At 41.9% G+C, this 25,816-nt stretch overlaps 2 protein-coding genes across 4 annotated transcripts in view; one reads left to right on the top strand and one right to left on the bottom strand.

Moving 5' to 3' along the window:
* Positions 1 to 12,261, bottom strand: part of BICRAL (BICRA like chromatin remodeling complex associated protein) — a 35,583-nt gene extending 23,322 nt beyond the window's left edge. The window contains exons 1-2 of one of the 3 annotated variants that reach the window (XM_084203526.1): positions 12,131 to 12,261; positions 4,597 to 4,692 (exon numbers count right to left, since the gene is read on the bottom strand). The gene's annotated coding sequence lies outside the window, so the exon portion shown is untranslated. Of the gene's footprint in view, positions 1 to 4,596; positions 4,693 to 10,931; positions 11,816 to 12,130 lie in introns of those variants that run through there. The other 2 variants (XM_084203527.1, XM_084203528.1) reach the window with 2 other exon arrangements.
* Positions 12,262 to 22,012: 9,751 nt separating this feature from the next.
* On the top strand, positions 22,013 to 24,515 carry TBCC (tubulin folding cofactor C; the record flags this gene model as incomplete). Its single annotated transcript, XM_084202974.1, has 1 exon — positions 22,013 to 24,515. The coding sequence occupies one exon, from the start codon at positions 22,013 to 22,015 to the stop codon at positions 23,045 to 23,047; it is 1,035 nt and encodes a 344-aa protein (XP_084059100.1). The 3' UTR covers positions 23,048 to 24,515.
* Between the last annotated feature and the right edge of the window lie 1,301 nt (positions 24,516 to 25,816).

Consider the following 25,816-nt stretch of genomic DNA (forward strand, 5'->3'; position numbering starts at 1 on the left):
TTATTCTCATCCTAAATCCAAAACACAGCTACTAGAAAGAAAAGTAACTCTACCCCAGTCAAAACCAAGACAATATCCACCCTTTAATCTACACCAACCTCATCATGCCCAGGTCCCACACTTTCCAATGCATCCCACATAATTACAAGCACCTTTTGCCATATATGCAGACATACAGGCCCACAATCCATGGGCCACCCCTCAAAGATGTCCACTGAGTTCATTTAGTCCAGGACTTTGGGCTCCATCTGTCATATCATTCCTTCAAAGCGAAAGAGATGGTAAATGCTGTTGGGATTTTTACATGCTGAAGTCTGGTTCTAGCATCACTGCACTTTGCTCAGTTGCATCAGCCTTCATCCTTCATTAATCTGAGCAACCCTTACAGCAATACCATAAAGCATGACATGGCATGGCATAAAGCAACCAGAGTGGTGATGAAATACAGTATTATAAAGCAATTAACATCCTCATTGGTTGTTCTACCCCAAAATCAAATCCCCTTGAGTACATATCAGACTTCCTCATCCCTCTGCATTATCCACTAAGTGCACCCAGGTGCCCTTGAGCAAATCCAGTCCCATGGATGGGTCTGCCTTTGCCCGAAACAGGAACAACCCAGATTGCCTTCCACAACACAATTTTCTGTGTATGTGAAACTTTTCACAGTATGTGAAAGTTTTGATTGGGTAAGGCCAGCCCTTTTAGCAGATCCCCGATCCCAATGTCTGTATGTCCCAGTATCTCTGGCTCTCAGAGTGGCCTTTAACAGTCCTTTGTATTGTTGGATTTTCCCAGAGGCTGATCCATGATAGGGAAGAAGATATATCAAACTTTTTTGCCCAGGAGTCCATGAGGTTGCTGTGGAAATGAGTCCTCTATGTCCTGTGCCTTCCATGTGCAAAATCCACATTCCAATAAATCTGAGAGTCAAACCTGGTTGTCCCCTTCCTTCATCCAGCTGGAGGCAGGGCTCTTCTAGTCCTGGTCAGTATTTATTATTACTTGCAAATACAAATCAGCCCCCACACTGGCAGGGCAGTATGGGAAACTGAAAAGGCCTTGGCTTGGTGCAAGCACTGCTTTGCAACAACTAAAACATCAGTGTGCTATTCTCATCCTAAAGCCAAAACACAGACTGTTCCAGCCACTAGGAAGAAAATCAGCTCTGTTCCAGCCAAAACCAAGACACTGCAAGTTTAAATCTTTTTAACTAATGGCTGTTTTCCACAAGGATTACCAAACGATTAGTGCCCTGTTAATTTCAGGAGAGCAACAGAGGCAGCAGCAATCAGAGAACCTGCACACCCAAAACCAAATTCAACCAAAAGTCTAGTTCGAAAAGAGGAATTTGAGCAACATGTGACCTTGACACAGATGACCATTTAAAAGTGTGTTAACAAAAGCAAGCCTGTCCTGAGGAATTTTCCTAAAACCTTTCCTATGGCACAAACGACAGCAAAGTTTGTTACTTTTCTTGCCAACTATCTTTTCTAGTTTTGTGTCCTCCTCACTGTTAACATACAGTGGGCCACAGCAATGAGTAATGTACAAAATGGGTATAAATCATATTAAGCCATGAGAGTTTGAAAATAAAACCTGCCACAATGAGTGAAGTAAAGAGTTATGAAGCCTAAACCAGTGGTCTTCAAAGCAGGATGTGTGCAAGAAAATCCAGAGGGGTGCAAGAAGAAAATATTAAATATTAAAAAAAATTAAAACTTCACTAGTACATAAAGTTTTAATATACACACATATACTTGTGTATGCAAATTAATATAAATATACTGGGGGTGCATGCTCAAAAATCTTACCAATAGGGGTGTGCAATCAAAAACATTTGGAGACCATTGGCCTAGACCCTTAAACATTGATTCACTTCTACATTTGTATCAGTCTCTGGAGACTTCAGCCAGTGGAGGCTCTAGGCGAGGCTTGGCTGGGCCATTGGGACCCACCAATGCATCCAGGGCCCTGCCAAGAGCCCACACTAGAGACAGCTGGGGAAAATACACTTCAGGAAGTCACACAAACTGCTGGAGTGCTGTTACAATGTAGCCAAGCAAATATCTAATTATCTATACTGGTCTACAGTGTCTTTAAAAAAAGCCACAAAAAAAATCTGCTTATAAGAAGCAGGCCAAATTCAGCCCTGCTGGTACATCCAACTAATTTACAAAGGGCAATCCTCACTAATTAGTCACAACCCAGCACAGATATTCCCTGTAGCTTATTAGCAAAGCCCCTACCATTTTATTTCGTATCTATGCTACCACACTGGTGAATATAGGATATATTTCAACTTGGATAACACGTACTTGTGCAAGAAGCCCTGCCTATCCCTTCTGGGAAATAACCAGAATGCCCTTTATCACATGCTTCTGAACGGAACATAAGAGAAGTTGAAAGTAATAAAACTGACAAGGAAATCCCAGCTATGCAAGCCAATCCTCTGGGAGACTCTTATTACTTGGCCTTAAAGCCTCTGCCTTCATTTCAACACTCTGACCTACTACAGAGCAAAGAGCAATAGAAGATGAATAAAGCAGTCCTGCCCTCCTCTCATCCACTTTCCCTGGGTCAGCTCAAGGCTTTGAAGAGTCATCTGGAACAAAAACTGATCTGATAAAATACATTGATTTTTCCAACTTAGGATGAGCTTCTTGATTGGTTCTGGCTTGCCACAGGGCTACAGCAGCACTAGTGCCAGCACAAGAGAGGGAATGAGGTAGGTGGATAGTTAAACACTGGGGAAGGGAAGGCAGCAGTGCTTCAGTCATCTTAAAACACGTGTGGGGCTGTAGCACACATGAATACACCCATCACCACAGTGCAGGCAGTGGGCCAGTGGAGCAATTATTCCCTTTTTACCAGCACTCATGAGCTCCCAGCTGAAATCTGTTTGGCTTTTACACACAGACACTGCTCTTAAAAGAAATACAAAACAAAGCGAAGGAGTCCAACAGAGTGCAAGTAAAATCATGTGGTCACATGAAAGAACTGCCTTTCTTCAGCCTGGACAACAGAAGGCAAACCCAGGTGCTACCTGCAGCCTGCTAAAAGGGGGACTGAGATGAGCCAAGCAGGTCTCCTCTCATCAGCGCACAGCAAGACACAAAGCAAGAGCCAAAACATGTAACACAAAAAATCTCAACCAGATGCAAGGAAAAACATTCACAAACAAGAATGCTCAAGCAAGGGTGTGGAATCACCCTCTTTGGAAATTTTCAAAACTCAAATGGCCCTGACCAGCCTGTTCTAACTGTGACGCTTGTTCTGCTTACAGCAGGGGGCAGGGCCAGGTAACCCCCAGTGGTCCTCACCACCCTGAACTTTTAACCAACATACTCCACAATCCACAGTATCATGTAACACAAGCAAGACCTACAACCTGCAGTGACGTTAAAACCAAATTTGCCCAAAAGCAGTCAAACTATTCACACACACTTCATATTACTATCCATATTCTAAGAGCTGCAAACACTGGATTTTAAATTTACTCAAGTTATATTCCAGCTTGCAACAACAGAATTATTTTTCTTTCTCAAAGTCACTAATAATTTCATACAAACTTAATAGATCATTTCAGATACAAAGCAATAAACCTATTTTCACTTTCTGTAAAAAGCACAAGCTAATGGATAGCTTAGACAAGCAACATCTAGAAAAATAATTTCCAAAAAGCATGATATAATCAACATCAAAACTTGGTAAGTCACATATAAATAAATCCGTCTGCAAAACTGTTGGAAAAATCCAGACTTGAGAGTTTTGTACAAATGCATGAGATCAATTCCTGACTGGCAGCATGACTCCTGAGAGTGAACACTGACCTTTGGAAATCAATGCTTTAGAGCAAGGAAATGACTGCTGTAGCTAAACCTTTATAATGGGAGATAATGAAACTTGCACACAGTAACATCCCCAGCACCTGAAGCAATTAGTGTTGGAGTTATGACATACACCCACTTCCTCACAACTTCAGTACGCCTTTGTACACATCCTGTCAGCAGGAATTCTGACAAGATCTCTCTCATGCTTTATAATGAACCTGTCCTATAAAATCTTCTAAATTGTTATGCTGCTCTATCATTCTCCATTTAGAATTTTAATCTACAATCCCAACACAATTATGGAATATCTGAAGAAATGCACTGCCACTGGAAAAACAATCACCCCAACAACAAACCCAGAACAAATCAGTTACTGCAACAGTCACTGCAGAGAATGGTACTGGTGTGAACTGAGCATGCTACATCAAATTCGTGGCATTTTCATCCCTCACAACCTTTCTGAACATGGATGTAAGATAACTCTATTTAACCCAATCCATCCCTTGCTAAATTACATAAAAGGATTGCAGCAGCATTAAGTGACTCCACACTGGACTGCAGAGATCAAACACCCAGAACTGAAGCCCTTCCCTCACACAAATTTCCACCAAAACTCTCATTAATTTCCACAGTGTTAATATTTTGCTCTGTGTGCTTCTAACTAGGGGGAAAAACCCCAAGCTGTTTCATCATCCCCTGGGTAATATATCATCCTAGTGTGCACTTCAGATTGCTAAGGTGCTGTAACCACTGCCTGCCTTACCCTGTCAGTTCTCTCTCAGGTTCCTATCCAACAGGCAGCCTCGGATTCAGTGAAGGAAACTCCTAGACAGGAACAACCAGATCTCACTTGCATTCTCTGCAACACAGAAGTGTAAGAAAAGAGTATAAACTCAAACCCTTATTATCATATAGCTTATTCTTAAATTTCAAGCCAATACTACTTTTGAGCAATCTAGTATCTTGCAAAGTGAATTTCAGACTTGTAAGAAACCAAGACTCTATCTTATAATCAACTTAAGAGCTGCTTACCATGTCAAACCCTCTGTTTTCAAGAAATTGATTTTTACATGGATGGAATACAAAAATTGATATTAAGAGGTATTTCCACCTCCCCCTCTCATTACTGTAAAAAAATTATTTGCTGCAGAATAATGACAAGTACTCAGTGGAAAAGAGGTAAATATTGAAAAATTCGTTGCAAACTAAAACCTCACTCGGAAGTCATAATTATCCAAAAATGGTCATTTCAAGACAACAGGAGTAAGGAAAAATAATCATTTTTAAAAGCACTTTGTGAAACACAAAGACTTACTGTTCACTCATAAACAAACTATGCTGTACTTATATCCTACAATATGGAATTACTCCTTATGAATATTTTCATTTCCAGAGTGATCAAAAGTTACTACATGGTTGCAAAATCTACCACAAACTGTGCTCTAAAACACAGCTAAAAAACTAAGAAATTTGGAATTCTAATCTAATAACAGAGTGCATTTTGCAAGCATTACCTTCTTAATATTCAAAAATAAGTTGTCATTCCAAGAACCTAAATATGAACAGCACATCTAAGATGAATTTGCAATACTTGAAAATTAGCTGTAGAACTGAATTTTATCATCAATATTTCAGACATCTCTATGCCACAAAGTATGAGAAGAAATTGTATTTTTAAATATTCAAAAGAATGATGAAAAACATAAGAAAAACTACTCTAAAAAATAGAAACATTTCACAAATCAGAAAAATAGCAACAAGAAAAGAAACACAAAAGTGCTTCCTCTCAGGAATTGCTAGGCACAACATTATGCCTCTTCATGGTTTTTAAGATCTGGCAGACGAACACCCAAGAGGACAGGATGCTTACACATCCAGCTCCTTACATAGAAGTGTAAATAAAAACCACAACCTACAATAGGCTGTTTATCCAACCCATACATTTCCTTTTAGTAGGCCCTTAAAAAAATACTGATTTGAGCTTGCCAAATGCAGTAACTTATCAAACTTCCAAAAACTACAGTGCTATTTTAGTATGTTAAGGAAAGAAAGGAAATGTGCAGTTCAGCTAACAGTATGTATGACAGTAATGGCTAATCCAGCTACAGTCAACACACCAGGTACATGTGTGAACACCCTGTGTGGCTCTTTACAGTCAGTTTCCCTGAGATACATGTTCAGCACACAATTTCTGATTTATTCAATACAATTTTTTTTCCTACTGCATCCACAGCTGCTCTTGGCAATATCAAAATCTTAACAAGACTTTTATCAGGAAACAGATTTTTTTTTAAACCACATCGAGAAAATCTGGAGTAACCCTAGCCTGAAGGTCAGGATGCTTCCTTATCCCATGGGATCTCCCATGCTAAAGGCTGGACTCAGACCTTTCCTCCAGCAGTGACTATCCTCATCACTATGCTATGGCCTGCTGTGAGCTTGTCCTCCAAGCTGCTCCACCACATACACAATTCCTCAGGAATTTCAATATTCATAAAACATTTTGAAAAGTCCCGGTTTCATCCCACAAGACACAAAGGAGGCAGGATCTCAGTAGTTCCTTAGGAAGGAAACATTCACCTGCCCAGAAGATATGAAAGGCTCTTAAGCATTTCTACAAACTACTGTATGCTATAGTACAGACTGTTAGCATATGTTCAATAATACTCCAAGAAATGTTCAGTCAGTCCCTCAGATGGTTTTTACCTTGTTTCTACTTGAGAATACTCAAGTTTCATACTTCTCATTGTGAGCATATAGTTTTCAGAGATGTTGAAAAAATATTCTACAGGCCCATAACTTCTTTATGAACGGAACATTTCTCAATTCATTTATAAACCAATGCCCAATTAATACATTTTCATTGCCACTCTAGTCCATACTAGTTTAAAAACCAAACTTTGCCACAAGCATGGTAGCAGACACAGTTAGTATCTGCTACCAACTGCCAATAGTTAAGCTGAACAGCCATTTACACTCCTTTCAGTTATTATGTTTGAGAAATCTACTGAAAACTGAATAAGATTAATTGACAGATGTGTAACTACTTTAGAAGTGCAGTCCATATCAACACCCCAAATCCAAGGCAAAAATTCTTCATGCTGTCCTTGAAGCCAATGCCTTGCTGACTGCCAATGGAAATTTCACCACCTATTTCAGTGGGGCCAAGATAACTTCTGTAGTTGACTTATCTCAATAAATTCAAGCTCCAACATCAGATCTTGAAATTCCACACTTGGATCAAGTTCACAGTAAAACTACTGCAAGTTCCACCTCAGACAAGGCATAAGATCAGACTTTACAAAAATAATCAGTCGCTCGCAATGAAGTTAAATCCTCCTCTCCAGACCTTCCCCTCTCCATTTCACCACCCCTTCTCAATCCCTTCAATGAGAGAAAGGTTACTGTGTTAGGTTTTTACAGTGATTTTGCCTACTTTCTTTCTCTTTCTTTGGGTAAGGATTCCCTTAACCCTAGAACATTTTTAAACTAGTGCAAGAAAAGCAATTTAAAAAAAAAACTTGATAGTCCCTCTGTGCTAGTTAATGAAGGTAATCTTTATTTTGTCTAAAACCTCAACAATTCTAAACTAAAGTAAAATATTACAGACAGAGTAGTTGGGGTTTTTTTCAACTTTGAAAGCAGGAATGAATTACCTTGAAAAAAAATACACATATTCATTTAACTATGCGATGACCTGGAAAAAAACTCAGTTCAGGTTGGTGCTAATGCATTTATGGTGGTGTAACAAGGGCCCTCCCAAAAATGCTCACTCTTTCAAATTAAAACAGTGGCAGGTCACAACAAATGTTAGAACAGTTTATTACTGTCACTGCTTTTCCCCTACCACAAGAAAGGAAAACACACTTGTTTTTGTAGACAATCCCTATGTCTGTATGGCAATAAAAAACCTTTCAAGTACAGATGCAGCTTATTCCAGCAGAACCACTGTAAGGAATTCTGCCAACTCTCTGAACAGTGACTACATTATCAAAGAGGCTCTTATGCCTGCTCTGTAGCCACTACTTAGACAGCAATGACACACTTTCACGCTGGCTGCTACATCTACCCTAAAAAGCAGCAGCCATTAGATTTACCACAAGCCTAATGCAGCATGAAGAGGCACGATCATTGACCATTAGAGCCTCAGTGTGAAACCCAGATACAACTTCTATGCAGATAAAACTTCTCTGGAAACCATGTGGAAGTATACCAGCAGAACTCTGGAAAGGCAGCAGGCAGCACATCTAGGCTCTAGCAGCACTCTTCAGCTCTAGCCATGGGCTTACCTCTGCTGGAAAACTCCATGAATACAGAAAGGGACCTTGGAGGGAACTGGATATGCAGCTTATACTAGCACAACTTCGGGGCTTTCCTCTCAGAAGAACTAAAATTAATAGATAAACTCTACTGGAAAAGAACAGTTGGGGCAGGAAAGCTGCACATCCATAAAGTGATGTAAATACTTAGCTACAGTACAACCATCTCTGTAGCACTGACCTCAACTGAGTCCACACATTTAGCGAGAGCATTTTACCCCAGGATACAGATATCACACACAAAGCCAGCACTCCAAATATGCACAAAACAAGCACACACCTGAACACCCGAGTATCACACCAGTGAGTAAGCCAGGGTGAATCAATGGAAGCACAACCAGGCTACTGTATCAACATGGTGAGCTCTGCATTCCTCCAGCAATGTACACAAGCGACACCCAATGCAAAGTGCTACTTGCAACAACAGCCACAAACTTTTAAACTCAGACAAAAGCACATCTAAAAAGAACAGGTCTGGAATATTTAAGTAGTAGCCAACAAAGATCTCAATGCAAGATGAGAATATACTGTGCTTTATTGCAAGCGGGCCACTGTGCAGATTATATATAGTCATTTGGCAAGTACTAGGCCCTGAGAGAATATAAACCGGTCATTTTTATCCCATTTCTGCCATTTCTTCACTATTTTCACAAATTAATGAAGAAAATCACACACAGTCTTCCAGACATTCAGGCATAAGAGAGAAATTTTATTCTTTATAAATATGCTACCAATAAAAAAAAAATTCACCACCTTGATCCCAAGATTCCTGTTAATGGAAATAATCACTTCAAGAAGCAGTGAATTTAATGATTTATGAAATATGTGAACAAATACTGTATTCCACATTCGAAATTTTTGTAAAGAATTTAAGGTTCATAGCTGGTGGTTTTTTCAAAGCTAAAATGCTAACAAGTCTCCAGGAAAGTCTTTATAAAAGACAGTTTACATCCAGACAATTTTTTTGTATATTCCAAGCAATAAGTATATTTCACAGAAGTGTTATTTAAAACCCCTCAACAGGCAAAAAAATTTCAACAGTCTTAAGGTTATTCCTGAATTTTAAAAAATCTCCCACTTCTATCAGGAATGAGCAATGAGAATGGGGAAGCCCTCCTCTGATGTGTCAAAAAACATAAATCCAAGAACTACACAAGCATTCCACACTCCTTAGCGGGCACAGCATAAGTTGGTTTGGGCAGCACACTTTGCTCTTCCCAGGTACAAGTGAAGCTGGTATTAAACTCAAGCCTCATGAGCTCTGAGCAGATCATACAGAAATGTTAAAAAAAAAGTGGTTTTTAAAAAAAAAAAAGGTATTTGCCGTGCTCTTCCTACAAACAGCACGGAAAAAAAACTTTAAAAATATATTAAGGTGGAGCTGTCAAATTAAGTAATTTGGAAAAGCAGCTTACCCTTGGACATAAAGAAGCAATAAAAACTTGAAAATATACTAGTCCCTCCCCCCACCAAAATATTACTAAGACTACAGTAACAGCAACAAAATGAGCAACCTACCCACCAAAAAATTACCTATGCTTTTATTTTTGCAAGCACTACTGAAACCTCTTCAATGAAGAATAATACCTTGTCCTGTGCACTACATCGGATCATTTTTTAAAGGTGGATTTCTTTTTTAATGTCATATTTTATTTTTCGGCCATCGTTCAGAAAAAACGTTCTTTCGAATATTGTTTTTTTAATTCCTATACGCTGAATGACAAGAAACGCGTATTTCAGGGGTAAAGGAAACACGCTTGTAAGGGCTGTTGGCAGGATTGAAGCTGCGCGCACGGGCCCGTGCGAGCCAAGCCTGTTAAACCGCTCCTCAAGAGGGGGACCAAGGATTAGGAAAGGAGTGAGGGGGTACGGGAGGGAAGCAAGGCTTTGATGATTTCGGGGAGATCTCGGCTCCCAAAGCAGAAAAGCTTCCCAGACAAGACACAGAAATATGGCCCGAGCTGGGCGCGACGGCACCGCCCCACACGGCGCGGCGACAGCAGAAAGGACCTTAAAATGGCGCCCGTGGGGGAGGAGAGCGGGTGAAACTGCGCAACAAACGCTGGCAGGGAGCCAGGCAGCGCCATCTTCCCGCTCCCCCGCGCAGCCGGGGCTGCCTGCCCGCCGAGCCCGGGCACGGCCGGGGCCGCCGCCGGAGCCGCTCTCCTCTCTGCCCTGCAGTCCCTCGGCCACCCCGTGCTGCCCAGGCGGAGGAAGGAGAGGAGCGGCGAGCAGGGAATGGCGAAAGGCAGAGGCCTCCATATCTCATTCCTCCCCACAGTGATTAGGAACAGCTCTAAGGAAATATAAACGTGCCCTCTACGCGTCGTTCGATTTTGCCCAGCTTTTAACATCTCTATACCTGTTTTCTACCATCATCTGTAACTGAATTTTGTAATTAATACCAAAAAGCAAAATATAATTTACATACTGAATATCGCCCATGACTCAATAAATGTGAACAGTGACCATTTTAGAAAACCCCCTTCACAACCGACTACTCTTTTAAGCCACAACTAAAAAAGTCTATTTACAAAATACTGCTCATTTTACGCAAAATAATCCCAGTAGCACAAAGGATCGGGTTCACATCCACTCTACAGCGAAGCCAAAGGGGTCACTCCAGAAAGAGACGCTTTATTGTGTTTTAAAGAGGCGTTACAATTAAATATTTTCTCTCTCCAAAAGAAAACTAAAAAATTAAATAAATAAAATAAAAGGCACATCGAAAAACTTGATCCCGAAAAGGCGAAAAAAAATCGCATTAGCCCAAACCTACCGCCCGAGCATTTCGCGCACCCACAAAAAGCGGCACCGTTTCCATTCCTCGGTTAAAAGCAGGAGGCACGGAGCGATTCGGAGGAAATTGCAAATAAAAAACCAAACAAATCAAATCAAATCTAATGGCGACACCGAAAACGAGGAAATGAGTGAAAAATAAATTCCCAGCAGGTACAACTCTGAGACACAAGCTCAAAGAAAAGACAAGATTAGGGTGGTGGCGAGTGGAAAGGGGAAAGAAAAAAATCAAGCCATGAGCGAAAAAGGAAAAAAGGAAAGAAAAATCCTTCCCAGCTGCACAGCCAGGAGAGAGACGAAGTGTCTCCATTTTCCCGACGAGGAGGAAGAAAAGACTGTTTCACAGACCACAGAGCTTTAGAGAAAAGCAAAGAAACGAGGGGGGAAAAAAAAGAGGGAGGAGATTTGAAAAGATTATTTTTCTTTCTCCCTCACACACTCTCTCTATCCCCCTCTCTCCCTCTCACTCTCTCACACTCACACATACACACACACTCTCTCTCCCTCCTCTCCTCTTTCCATCCCTCTCTTGATGGCCATCAAGGGGGCGGAAAAAAAAAAAAAGACAACAACAACAACTAATTTTAAACCGGCTCAATCAATGAGTCATTAAAAGAGATTTTTCTTCCCTCCTCTCCTGAATTTGCATGGCATCAGCAAGGAAAAAAAAAAAAAAAAAGCCACCCCAAACCTCTCCCCTCTCTGCAGCTATCAGCCTGGACCTGAAACCTTATCTCTCCCTTCAACCCCCCCCCGCGCCTTTATTTTAAGAAACAACTTTTTTTTTAAGTGCCCTCAGCAGCCACCACCACCAGCCTCGCGGAAAAAAAAAATTAATATATATAGTTCATTTCCATGTGAATCCACATCTGCCCAAACAACAGCCACCCACAAAATATCCCTCTTCTTCCTCCTCGTCTCCCCTCTCGCTCGCTCTCTCTCTAGATATATATTTATATACATAGCCCCAGAGCCAATAGCTCTCTGGGCTGAAACCTAATATCCTGGTTTTGGCAACTCCTGGTTGTTAATTTGCTCCTCTTTCTTTTCTGTCTGTCTGGAGATAGATTTCCCCCCTCTCTTTTCCCTCCCCGAAGGAAGGGAGGAAGGAGGTTGTGTGTTTTTTTTTTCCTTGAAATTTTTATCACAAAATTATAATACACTCAAAGGGAAACTCACCGTCATGAAAAAGCAGTGCCTTGTCAACGGGGTTTCTTCGCCATCACATCAGGGGCTGGCAGTGTAGGAGAGAGAGAGGGAGAGCGAGAGAGCGAGGGAGGGAGGGGGGAGAGCGAGCGGGAGAGGGAGCGAGCGAGAGAGGGGGAAAGAGAAAGCGAGCGGGAGGAGAGCGCGGCTCCGCTCGGCTCCGCTCCGCGCCCGCACCGCCACCGGCACCAGCACCGGCACCGCACCGCCGGGCCCGGCACGGCACGGCACGGCACGGCCGCGCAGCTCCGCCGGGACACAACGCCGCAGACCGGCGCCCGGGCACACGCACCGCCGCCCTGGCATGATGAGTCCCCAGCCCAAGCGCGATCCTCGCTCCGCGTTTAAAGCCAGGCCCTTTAAAAACTTCGGCTCCTTTTTTTTTTGGGACTGTGTTTTTCAGAAACCCGTAGGTCTGGAGACTTAGCCTAGGCTGCTGGCTTTAGGTTAAAAGTTGGGGTCTGTTTTACTTCCCTGTAACCCCAAACAAAGTTTTTATCCTATTAAAATTAACGTTAACAATTTGGCTGATTTCCTTCATATTAAAGCTGTAAATCACTATAAGCTTTGTGGGAGGGGGTCCCCAGAAAAATAAATGCAAGTGCAGGGGGCTCCCCAGAAAAATAAATGCAAGGTCACCTTGAAAAATATAAGATTTGATCCCCTGGCAAGCTACACTATTTTAAGTATTTTTAGGTATGTTCTTATCAGCCTTGCTGGAAACAAATTACATGAACTTCAACTACTTTAAAAAGTTTTGGGTAACCTAAAAATGTTAATTTGAAGTCAAAGGTTATAGCACTGGAGTTCATTAATGCTATTCTACAGTTTACTTCAGCTAAAAGCATTAATAACTTTGTTCAAAGCTTTTTTGTTATAGAAAACGATTCCAATTTCCACCATTCACTTCATTCATTGATTGAAAACAATTTAATTCTAAAAAATTAATTTTTTTTTGCAGATAATTCAGAGAAGCCTGGTTTATTAAAAAACCTATTTTGATTGAAAGCAGATTTTTAGCATGCAGATATAAGTATGGTAATGCTTTTAAAACAACAACAAAAAATCTCTTTAAGACCCTTTTTCTGCTAGTTATGGTAATTCCCAAGGACTTTACTATTTTATTCCTAAGTAACTTTGTTAAAACTCCTTAGAGACAAGGATTTGAAGACTTTATTTAGTAGCACATCCTTCTTTATTAGCTTCACACAGCTCAACAAAAACCTCTCACAATGTTTTAGGTTTTTTGAGCAACTATATAAAAATAGTTACAGGCAGTGTACTAAGTGGACCTTCTTTAAGAAGTTGGCCAGATTGCTTATCTTAAAAAAATATCTCACCACCTCAGCATTGTTTTTCAATTAGAATCTGGTTATATTATTTTTTTAATTAATCAACCAATTCCAAACTTTTGCCAAAGCCAAGCCTCACCTATAAACCTTGCTTACATGCACACCCCCAGTAGAAGAGTGAGGTGAAGTTTCAGATCACTCCCAAAGTGGAAGGGTTGGGCCCAAGCAAACAAACCTTAGCACGAGTCCAGTAGTTCCTTTGTGTAGCCCAGACCATGGCTGTGCCTTGGCCATCAGCCAGATTATTAACTGCACTTTTCATGAATGCAGCAAGGACCCCAACAGCCACAGTATGGACAGAAACACCACAAGAGCTGTAAGCCTATACTCCTGACACCAGCATTAGAAAATCCAAAAGGCCAACACTTCAAAGTTCCTGATTTCAGTAAATGCTTCAAGGCCAGACTCTGCCCTGAATTCAAACCTACTCAGCTTCATTGGCTATAGAGAACATTGCCCAAGTTAGAACTTGTATGGAGGAACAGCACCAGCATTCTCATTTGGTTAACAGGAAGGAACTTTGCTTCAGAGGTTACAAGGCCAAGCATCTGATCAGTATGTTGTTATTATTATTACTCTCCCAGTCCTACAGAAACCACAAATAGGAAGTAGGCAATACGATACAAAGAAGGAACTGGAGAAAGGAAGGCAAGTGATTCTGAACGGATTCTGTTACCATAGGAAACACAAGGAATCCTACATAAGTTTTCTATGATGGTACCATAACTTACTTTCCCTGAAAGATGTTTCAAGGCAGCATTGACAATAGCATTATTAAGCAGGTACCGTACAAAAAGGGAAGGAGAATTAACAGCAGCTATACAATTAAGCACCCCACAGTAACTAGATTTCTCCATATCTACACACATTTGCTATATTTGTTCACAGGTAGAAATGGTTACCAAAAAAAAATCAAGGGCTGGATGTAACTTTATAGGTCATACTGAAGTATGCACTTAATGTTACCTTCAATACTAAGAGGTCTGAATGCAGTCATCAGCTGTAATGTTACCACTTTCAGGTGTACTACAGAATTTCTCAGACCATGTTTGTAAAGAACTACTGCTTTTTCCGGGCAGGTACTCATGCTGTTTTAAGAGCATCACGTGGTGTTTCAGAACTGGGTGTCGCTGCCCCAAGAGGTTGCCCTTCTTCTCACTACCTTACTGCCTGAATACAAAAGACCCTTGTATGTCAACATTCTTCTACCTCAAGGTCACCTGCTCAGAGCTGTCATCTTCAACCAGAGTCCTATGTACAATGCACAATCAGTTGCTGCCTTTCTTTAGCTTTCACCATCACATTAATAATTTTCTTTCCTGTAGCAGCTTTATAAGGAGCAAGGGGAAATAAGCACAAGAAAGGAAAGATCAGTGTCAAAAGGAAGAAGAGAAATCTTTGGAATACCGAGAGACGTTGGTGTAAAAACAGCTACTGGGAACGTCATGTGCACTCATCACACAACAAACTACTTGGCTGTATTTTGACACCAGCTGTCAAACTGTGACCATGCTGTTTAACAAATACCACTCTCATAGGTGTGCAAAGACACCAAATGACATTTGGAGTGATCTGATACATCGCCTTGAAATGACAGACTGTGAAGAACTGAAAACTATGCTTAGATATCGGGAGGGAGAAAATAAGGGGGTACAAAACACCCTCATTCTTTCTGTCTCCAGGTTTCTCCTACGTCAAGTCACTTTGCTGATATTCAGCCCATTTTTTCAGGTCTGCATGACATGCACTCCAATTCTTGTGCAATCATAAATTAGTCCCCTAAAAGAAGGTAAGGCGGCAATAGATTCATAATAAAGAACGTAAGGACTAAACTAGTGCACTAAAGGAATTAATTCCACAGCCATCCCAAGGTTTTTGCATGAATAGATGGTTTGTAACCTCAACTCACTGCATCCTTTCAAAGATATATTGCATGGAAAAGAATGCCATTTGCTTCACTGCAGCCTTACTCCCTCAGACTGAATCCTTCAGCTCTATTGATGGCACTTCTTCCTCCCATGCTTTCTCTTTCCATTCATTAACATGTTTCTTATGTCAGCTCATCACCAGTCATACCTTTTACCTATCTACATACGGCTTAATTAATTATTTAAATTTAAAAAATAATTAAGCTTGAAGGCACAGAAACAAATAGGTCATCATTAAAGGGCACAGGCAATAGAGAGGTAGAGGACACTTGAAAAGTAGGGCACCCAAATACAGTGGCATGAAGGCAGACAAGGACTTTAACTTGGAATATAAATGTAAGATACCACATGAAAAATTCAGTTCAATATCCACCACATTCTGAATAATTACCACCACTATTTTGATGACTCACCCATAAAAGTTACCTAAACATTACCATGTTCAGCTTGATACCATGCCTTCCTTACCCAAAACAGTACTTAAAAAACCTGGGTTATAATTGCATGATGTAATTTGTAAAGCTGCATGACTCCAGTATCAATCATCACACCAAAGACAGGACTATTTAACCAAAGGTATCTTAAGGTGTGATTGGTAAGGACATAGGTAGTAAGAGGGGGTAATGAAGAGTGAACCTCCGAACAAGAGATTTACACCAATACCAGGAGACAGACAGGTTTCTGTGACTGGAGATTGTGTGAAGGCCAACAAGGGTGGTCTATGATGAATCTAAAAAGCAGATTTTGGAAAACTCTGCTTCTCTGAGATGGGGATCTGACATACAGCAGACAATTAACTAAAGCCAAAGAAAACATGGTGACCGGAGGTTCCATTTAAACAAATGGCAGGCAATTCAAAATTATTACTGGAACAGATCAAGAATTACTATATCATTCTCTACGTTATTTAAATATAGTCTCATAGTTTTCAGCTTAAAGTATCCTAAAATGGAGAATTACGTTTGAAAGATTAATAGCTCTCATTTCCAAGTTAGAATAATCTTAAGATATTCAGCTACTGAAATGTATCAGAAAAAAATAAAAATACCCTCACGTCTGGAGACAGAGCTTCATTACAGAAATAATGGAGAAGTAATCTTGCCTAACTAACACTGCCAAAACTTATGGAAGAATTTAAACTAAAAATGATGGCAGAAATTGGGACAACCTTCTACCATATTCATAGTTAATCTGGCTAGCACAAATTAATGGGAAAAAATCAGATAAGTAAGGATACAGAAATACAGCTGAGTATACTAATGAATAGATGGAAACAAGGATTTGGGTGCTTTTTGGTTTTTTGTTTTAAACATAGTACTAATTAAAAACAGCAGCCTGGCAATGAAACTAACAAGAGAAGCATTCTTAATACAACTGAGGTGTTGTGGATGTTGTTTAAAAAAAATATATAAAACCAAACAAAAAATAAGAGGCATTTAAACAAAAAAAGGAGGCCTAAAACATGAAATGAGGTTATATAGGGATACAGAAACACAGTGGAATAGTAAATTATACCAAAGGCATTTGTGTTTTTGAAAGAAACACAGACCTGCTAAGCTATACTTGTATAAGGACAAGACAAAATGGACAAATAGAAGGGACATTATGAATAAAGCACCACCTTAGTCAGAACTTTTGAGACAGAATAGTTTTACTTGGACATTTCTGAGTCCCTGCTATGAAATCAAATGGGTAAGATTTGGATATGAATTAAGATTGCTGTAAAAGAAGTCTTTTTATTATGACTAGAAAGGGTATCAAAATGAATGGAATTTATTCTCAGATTTAGACTGGAGAACAAATGCTAATAATAGGAGGAGGAAGCCCTCATTCAAAACTATAGCTGACTGACTTTTTCCTAAGATGAATAAATGGCAAAAAGAATACAAGTATAGTTTTATCCACTAGGGAATATACTACAGGAGAGCTAATAGGAAAATTTCTATATGACTTGGGAGTTAATTCTATTTAAATCACTCAGAAAGATAAATGGAATATGTTTGCAAGTAAGAGTCACAATTCTAAAATAGAAAACTTTGATACGCTGTTGAACCTAGGTCGTCCATTGAACTGGCTAGTCCAATAACCACAGTTTTCTGAAATGCATTTAAAAAATAATTGTAAATGTATCTGAAATGTAAAGCAAGGCAATGAAAAAAACTCTCAGAAACTCCATTACTAATAGAATAAGTACCTCAAAGGGAGAGTCCATGAAGCAGTAACTGTAGCTTACGTACTAAGTCTCCAGAATTTAACTACAGTCAATTAGTAAGTTAGGATTCTATATAGCAGTCAGCAGCTAGACCTGGACCAAACCTAAGTCATTTCCTGCTCTTGAGCTCTTGTGTTTAGCATATTTGGGCCTTGCTTTGTTAATCTGAATGTACCTTTTGTCATAAAGTGCTATGCTTTGAAGCCTGTCCCTGGTTTTGAAGGATAACCCATTTTTGTAGAAATTAATCTGTTTCTCCACCTTTGGCATTGGAAATACCATGTTCTCAGAAGGGACCAGCTCAGACTAGTTTCAAAACAAGTGCACCTTGACTGGTTGGAATATAATTAGTATCTTAAGCATTCCCAAGGATTACATTCAAAGCTTTGGCATTACTCACAGCAATTAAGTTGCGCCAAGTAAGTCTCAAAGTTTTAGCTTTAACACTCAATAAGTGATTTAAAAACACATGTATTTTACATTGTCCTGGCTTTCCATATGTCCAGATATATATAAAGCACAACATTTTAGTGCAAACAAAAGCTTAAAAAAAAAATCAGTATGCCATACGTAATGTTCAAAGAATTTCTTTTTTCCAAATGAACCAAGATACAGTAACTCAGCATTCACTTTTAATGAAACCCCATTGCACCGTGACAAATGTGCAGCCTACAGTGTCTTAAATGAATCATAATATGGCTTACATCTTTAATGCCTGATCACAGTGCCAGAGGAGTTCAAAGAGCCCTTACTAAAACCATCAGTAGAAACGCTGGTTGCACAAGCCACTGAAGTACCTACTTTGTAGCCAGAAGTAATTACGTAGCTCTGCTAATCTCTGCTGCAGAAACTCAATCTAACAGGCAAAGATTACATCTATCAGATAAGGGCTCCATGCAAGGCACAAAGGCTGCTGCTTTTCTTGAAAACACACAGCATTTTTGTGTGTGTGACAGTGCAACATACATGCATAACACCCTTTGGAATAAAAAATGTCAGTGTTGGGAATACATACTGATGAGAAGGAATAACTCTTTCTTCCTTCCTTCCTCTGCTTGAGACATAGCAAATCTACATCTCGAGATCACACCACATCTATGAGGTCCCTGACTTTTACAAGCACAGGAACCTCAGGTGTAAGAATCCATTGTTATGAGGCTGAGCACACAGTTGCCTCTGTGGATCTCCCTTTCATTCCCCACTCTTCTTAAAATAATGATGGAATGAGACAGGATCTTGAACCTTCAGCTGAACTACACAATACATCTCACTTAAAAGGCTAGGAGGTAATGCTGTTGAGCTATAGCAAATCAGTAGGAAATATTTCAGGCAGATAGCATTCATGACTGATAACCATGGGACACAGATTTAAACCTGGAAGCATGCACAGAGCTCATGTTTCCAGAGTTTCACAGCACTAGATCAAAGTAAACAAGAGCAACCTGCAACTTGACATAAAATAAATGACACTGTACAGTTCAAACAATGGCAGAAGGTCTTACTGAAATGACTGCTATCTACTTTCAAACCAGAAAGGAACAAAAGCATGGGCAAGAGGGGGAAAAACAGGAAAAAAATATAACACAGAGAATTATGTACCTTACTTTTTCTCACATCCGCAAACAGCCAAACTACTTGTTACAGCTTAGCCAAGTGACTCCGAGCCTGAGCTAGAAAGCTTTCATTTTATTCAGGTGGTTACTGTCTGGCACACTAAGCAGCCTCAAAACATAAAAGTTGCTGCCAGCAAAGTCAGGAGGAAAATTGTCAGTCTTTGTATGACAACCAAAAAAAAAAAAAAAATGCACATGCCAATATAAATTATACAAAACCTCAAATTGTAAGTGTGGAAAGTAATTTTGGAACATGAGGATGAAACAGCTGGAAGAATTTTACAGATCCCTTTTAAAGTTTTCATTATGGTCGTGCATTTCACCTTCTTGTCTCTGGGTATATTTTTGCTTTTGACCAAAAAAACAATTGTGCACATTAGCAAGGTGAAAGGTCCCTCCTAGAAGCTTCTATTCACAAGGGTATTTGGTCCTCATTAATTTAAACTTCCAATCACCAATAGAAAAAACAATTCAGAATACCTAGCATTCTAAGTGCCCAGATACAATAAGGAGTAATTATAGTACAGCATAAAATACTTAACATTTATTCTGTGCTGTCCACACTAACATTTGCTTGCAATCCTTCCAAAATGAAGTTCTTTTACCCAGTGCAGTTCATCTACTGGCTCACATCTGCCTTAACAATACCAAAGCCATACTCCAGGAATATTTGTGCATATGAAAAACAGCAAAAACCTTTTTCTGTCAATATCCTCACGTACAGATTAAGCACTTCCAACACTTTTACCACCTGTATTACCTAGGCTCATGGGAGCATAAGGCAAACAGAGCCTGCTAGCTAAAATGAGCCTTCCACATCTTTCAACAACATGGAAATAAGGATTTTTTTTCTTATGGAAAATTAATTGCACCATATTCCTGCCTAATGGAACATTGCTGGAATAACTACAGGAGTGGATTTGACTATTTATTAGAAAAAAAATACCTAATACTAACTACTAAATGTATCATTTAAACACGTTGCTAGGAAAAAATATCAAGTGAGAATATTTCAATACCTTTCCTTTTTCATGACTGAGACACTCCCATTCTACAGCATAAGTGGTTTTAATTTTTAAGACTCAATCTAATTCTTCAGAACCAAAATTCTGAACACTGCAGTATCGCAACAGATGTAATGCTGCATTAAAAGCTGTAATGCATCTAACGCTTCACCTATCCCAGTGCCCATCCAACCTGCTCCAAAGTGCTCCTGTTATGCAAGGATCCCTTGCAATCCCTTTAGTTTATATGCTGATACTGTTAAGGAAAAAATACTCTCTATTTTAGTGTGTGTCTTTTGCAAAGATTAAAGGTGTTTCAACTGCCTTTCCTCTGTCATCCAAACTGGACTGACATTATTGCATGTAAGGTTTAGGTACTCCATACATTCTAACATTTTATTTTTTCTAACACAGAAATTAAACCACATTCTCAGGAAACAGAAAACAACAGCTATTTTGAAGCTAAAGTTATTTTCAAAGGCTAACCTTAAGGGACATAACCTATACTTGCAAACAGGAACTTAAGGTAAAAAACTCATGCTATTTCCAAAGAGAAGACAGAAAAATCAGATTATCTGCTATGGGTTTACCACCTTTTTGTTTCAATTGGTAGTCTTAGGACCTGTGTCAATTTGTTACAAGTAACTTCAACATGACAAGGGAAATGAGACGGTATTTGCAGAAATAGACAGGAGTTAGGTTTGTTTTCACTTTCCTAAAAGAGTGCTTAGTGTTAACTTTCTTTGCACAAATTAAAATCCAAATAATAGGAAAAAAATCCCGAATACAGCAAAATATGGTCACTTTTTTACTTTACAGACAGTGCACTTAATTTCTGGTTCCTGCTGCAAATTTGTTTTAAAATACATCTCCTAATTGTAAAAGCCTTCCTTCCCATGTTCCATATAGGCCTCTGTATTGCTCATATGCCCTCCCTCTGGGGCACAATAATCCACGGGCACTGCTCCCACTTTTCGCTCAAGAACCGAACTCTCTTCTGGAACAAAACACTCCAGAAACCAAATAAGCAGCGAGGAAGAAATCGATCCACCTGGCAGCACCTTTGCAGTTACCTGCAAGGCTCAGCAGCCTTTTCCTCGGCCACTTCACTGCGGGAGAGGGAGGCAGCAGGGAGGGTTTATTAGAGCAGGGAGCCTCCCGAAGGCGCCGGCCGTGTGAGGCTGCCGGAGGACCCCACCCGGGCAGGGGGCCGCGACCGCCCGGCGCCTCCGGAGCACGGGGCAGCGCAGGGCGCCCGGGGCGGCCCCGAACCCGCCCGGGAGGGCAGGTGGAGCTCTGGGCTGCGGCCCCTCCGCCTCCCGCCCGAGCCCGCACCGAGCCGCCCCTTCCCTCGCCCACCCGCGCCCCGCCGCTCGCGGGAGCCCCTGCGCCCAGGGCCGGCGCCGACGGGCGCGGCCCGGGAGGGGAGGTGTGGGTGCAAGCACGGCAGCGGGAAGAAACGCGCAGCTCCGCACGGGCACAGCGGGGAAGGGGCTTATTTATATCCCGGGAGCTAATTTGGGAAGCGGGATAACCCGCCCCGCACGGCACCTGCCGCCAGCACTCACCCCATCCCGCGGAGAGGCGGCGGCCCCTTTAAGACCGCGGGGGACCCCTCCCTCCGGCCCTCCCGCCCTCCCCCGCCGCGCGCCTCCCGGGCCGCCAATCGGCGGCGGCGACGCAGCCAGGGCTGCGGGCAGCCAATCCGCGCGCCACTTGGTGACCGCAGGGGAGGCGAGCGGCAAGATGGCGGCGCCGGGAGAGGCGGCGGCCCTGGCGGCTCCCTCGCAGCCCGAGGTGGCCGCGGGCTCGGGCGCCTCCGCCGTGGTGCTGCCGGAGCGGCTGCAGCGGCGGGAAGCGGAGCGGCAGCAGGGCGTGGAGCGGCAGCGGCAGAAGAAGGAGGCGCAGGTAGTGAAGGAGGAGCAGAGCGAGTTCTTCCTGGCCGCCTTCGCCCGGGAGCGGGAGGCCGTGGAGGCGCTGCTGGCGGCGGGGACGCTGGAGGAGGCGGCCGCCCGTCTGCAGGCGCTGCAGAAGCTGCTGACGGGCAGCGTGCGGTTCCTGGCGCCCTACGAGGTGCGGCAGGGGCAGGAGACCGTGGCGCGGCTGCAGGGGGACCTGGCGGCTCGGCGGCAGCAGCTGCAACCCAAGAAGAAATTCGCCTTCCGCGCCCTCAAGAAAGAAGCGGCCCCGGGCAGCGCCCCGCGCCCCGCCGAGCCCGCCCCGGCGGACCCCGCCGCGCCCGACCCCGGCCCCGGCCTCGCCGAGGGCGAATCGGGCGGGCCGCCGCTGTGCGGGTTCAGCGGCGCCCAGGACGCGGAGCTGGAGCTCGGCCCCGCGGAGCTGCTGCAGCGGGACGTGCTGCTGTCGGAGCTGCGCGGCTGCCGGGTGCGGCTCCGCGGCAACCCCAACACGCTGCGGGTGCGCGACTGCAGCGGCTGCACCGTGCTCTGCGGGCCCGTGTCCACCTCCGTGCTGGTGGACGGCTGCAGCGACTGCCTGCTGGCGCTGGCCTGCCAGCAGCTCCGCACCCACCGCACCCGCGACTGCCGGGTCTACGTGCAAGTGACCAGCCGGGCCGTGATCGAGGCCTGCTCTGATGTCTCCTTCGCTCCCTACTCCTGGAGCTACCCCGGCATCGAGCGAGATTTCGAGTCGTCAGGGCTGGACAGAAACAGTAACAACTGGAACCTGGTGGATGACTTTGACTGGCTGGCGACTGACAGGCCTTCGCCCAACTGGAGCCTGATCCCCGAGCAGGAAAGAATCGCTTGCTGGGACTGACTGTGGAAGCAGCTCTGCCATACATGTAAATGCACTGATTCACAAACCGTGGGACTTAATCCCCGATATGCCATTAAATGATTGCATTCTGTATTCAAATTTCAAATTACAATATGTGGCTGGATTTCTTAATTGAAGCATACCAGTCAAATAGAGTTTACTGTTCTTGCACAAGTTGCTGCTATACTCTGTATGTATCACTGTGGGATTTCCCAAGTTCTGAAGTACTTCATTGTGAGTTAAAACTTATTAAGGTGGGACAAGGGCAATGATACACAAACAACAATGAGCCTCTGTTAGAACTGTTGTTCTGCTTTCACTCACTTAGGCAGATTCTGAATTAGCTGCAAGTAGTACACACTGTACTGGAATGAAAAGATCAAATACCAAATTTCCCATGTTTGTGTGGTTCTCATGTTCTGATGGGAGCACAGTGTATCTTAGAGGGAGTGCAGGGCAGTACTGCTGTGAGGTAATGGGGTGAAAAAAGGTTCATTTAAAGGGAGAGTTTGTAACTGCAGGGTGCAGCAGACTGGGATGCATCCTAGGCTATGGTACAACGAGCCAGTTTCTGTTGATTTGGGTTAAATCTCCAAGTTGGCTTTAGGCTTTTATTTCAAGTGAGAGAAGTCTAAAGGGAAAAGATGTTCCAATAAATATCTAATGCTCTCCTAATATACTGATTACTCGAAATTCAGAAACCTATGGAGTCATATAAATACTAAAGCTTCACAATCTATAAATGCCACGTGAAAGGATGCTGCTTACAGAAAATATCCAGCTGCTCAGAGACATCGAGCAAGTGCTGATGAACATCACAGAAGCTGGGTTAACTGTTCCTCTGCAAGCTGAAGCTTCAGGGCAGAGGTGTTCAGGGATGTCCCACTAGTTTCCAGACAGCAGGCTTTGTGTGCTGTGATCCTAATTTGCAGCGCTGTGCTGCTGCATGTGTGCAGTCTTGGCAGAGACAGTCAGCAAAACAGAAAGATGAGGTGCTATATTCCATTTCCAAAGTTGCATGTTACCTTGCATAAAGTGCAGAATAATTTAAGTCTCCACTCCTGCTAAATAATAAAACAGTAGCAGCACTGTGGAAGACAATGTCTTTACAGTTCCCTGTTAGTGGTGCTGAAGTGACCACTGTCCATATATAAAGTATACATAGCAGTTTTAGGTTTCTAAAACTCCTCCTTAACTTGTGACGTTTTTCAATAAATAATTGTTTATCTTGCCTGAGCACAAAGTTTTATTGTAAAACTTAAAATTGTTTATGCTGTGCAGCCATCATCTATGTGCCTCTAACAGACACTAAATCCTAGCTGAACCATCAAAAACTGCATCACTGCCAGGAGAAGTACCTGAAACTTCACTTAGGTGCTTGTCTGGTTTTGAGCAGAAAATGTTTTTATGTAAATTGTTTTCAGCATATTTAATTTAAAGGGGAAGGGCAAAAGGGATTTTTTTTACTATTCCTGACAATTTTCAGTTTTGTCTACTTCTGTTATTGTATTTTTTTGACTATATTGGATTTTGCATTTCAAATATACTTGTTTTGAATTATTTAGTTGTTCATTTACTAGTGAGCCTTCTTTGCACTGACAGCAGCATAAAACAATTTAAAGAATACACCCTTAGTCTTACTTTAATGTAATCATTTATATCCTTTGTTAGAGGGATGTGATCAGTTGAGGCTGTCAAGTTTTTTTAATTTTAACCCATCCATCTTGGTACAGAACCTGATTTTCTAGTTAATTGTTCTCCACATCAATCCTGTTAGGATCCTCTAGCCATGAGACTGCCAAATGTTCAGCCTGTAAAAACTACAGTAATGCCTTTGTTCTGCTTGCCCCAAGCTCTAAACATTTACACCTCCTTCCTGTGGCGATGGATCCCCGGCAGATCCAGACAGGGAAAGAAACCCCAGGCAGGTACCAGGGCTGCACTGAGGCTTCCCAGCCTTCCTCACATGGAAGTGCCATGTCCTGTTCCAGCTCTTGGCCCATGGCATGCAGTACTGCCTGAATAAACAGAGCAGGAGTCAAAACATGGAAGTTTAAACTTCAGCTTCTCTCTGAAATTGCTTCCTTGGGGATGTTTTTCACAAACCAGTTATTGACATCCCAGCTCCTAATGTTTTCTTTCCTCCAAATACTTGACTTTAGTAAACCACAGTTAGCCGGTAATACTTTTCAGGAATATGGTGCCAGACAATTACCCTAAAGATGTAGCATTACCTTTGTAATACAGAACACATAACTGGCTCTTGGTCTCAGGCATGGTGTGAAACAAGGAAATTCAATCTGAGAACAGTAAGTCCAGAAAAATGTGGTCAGGCAAATGCCTAAATGTAATTTATAGTTCTAAACATACAATTTCATATCTATATATACACACACGCAGTTGCACACGTTTCCACACACTTTTTTAAAATTATACTTTCCTGACGTAGAATCATATCAGAAATTCAAGACAGTTTTGAAGCAACAGTCTGTTAATGTTGTATGAGAATTTAAGCACTAGCAAAGTTTTACTAGCATACATAGCTATTCAGTACAGAAATTGCAACTTTTTTGAGTCTCTAAGGAAGAGAAGGCAAACCCCTAAGTATTTCTAATCAGCTAGCAATCACCCTGCATAATGTACAACTGAAGTGAACAAAGTCTCTTCAAGAACTCTAGCTCTGGTTTGCATCACAGTGCCAACAGTTCCACCAGGAACTTCTTTAAAAATCATGTACTTTAAAGAAATTAATGATTCTAGACATCACAA

This window comes from Fringilla coelebs (assembly GCF_963513975.1).
Source record: "Fringilla coelebs genome assembly, chromosome: 3".
Taxonomy (NCBI): domain Eukaryota; kingdom Metazoa; phylum Chordata; class Aves; order Passeriformes; family Fringillidae; genus Fringilla; species Fringilla coelebs.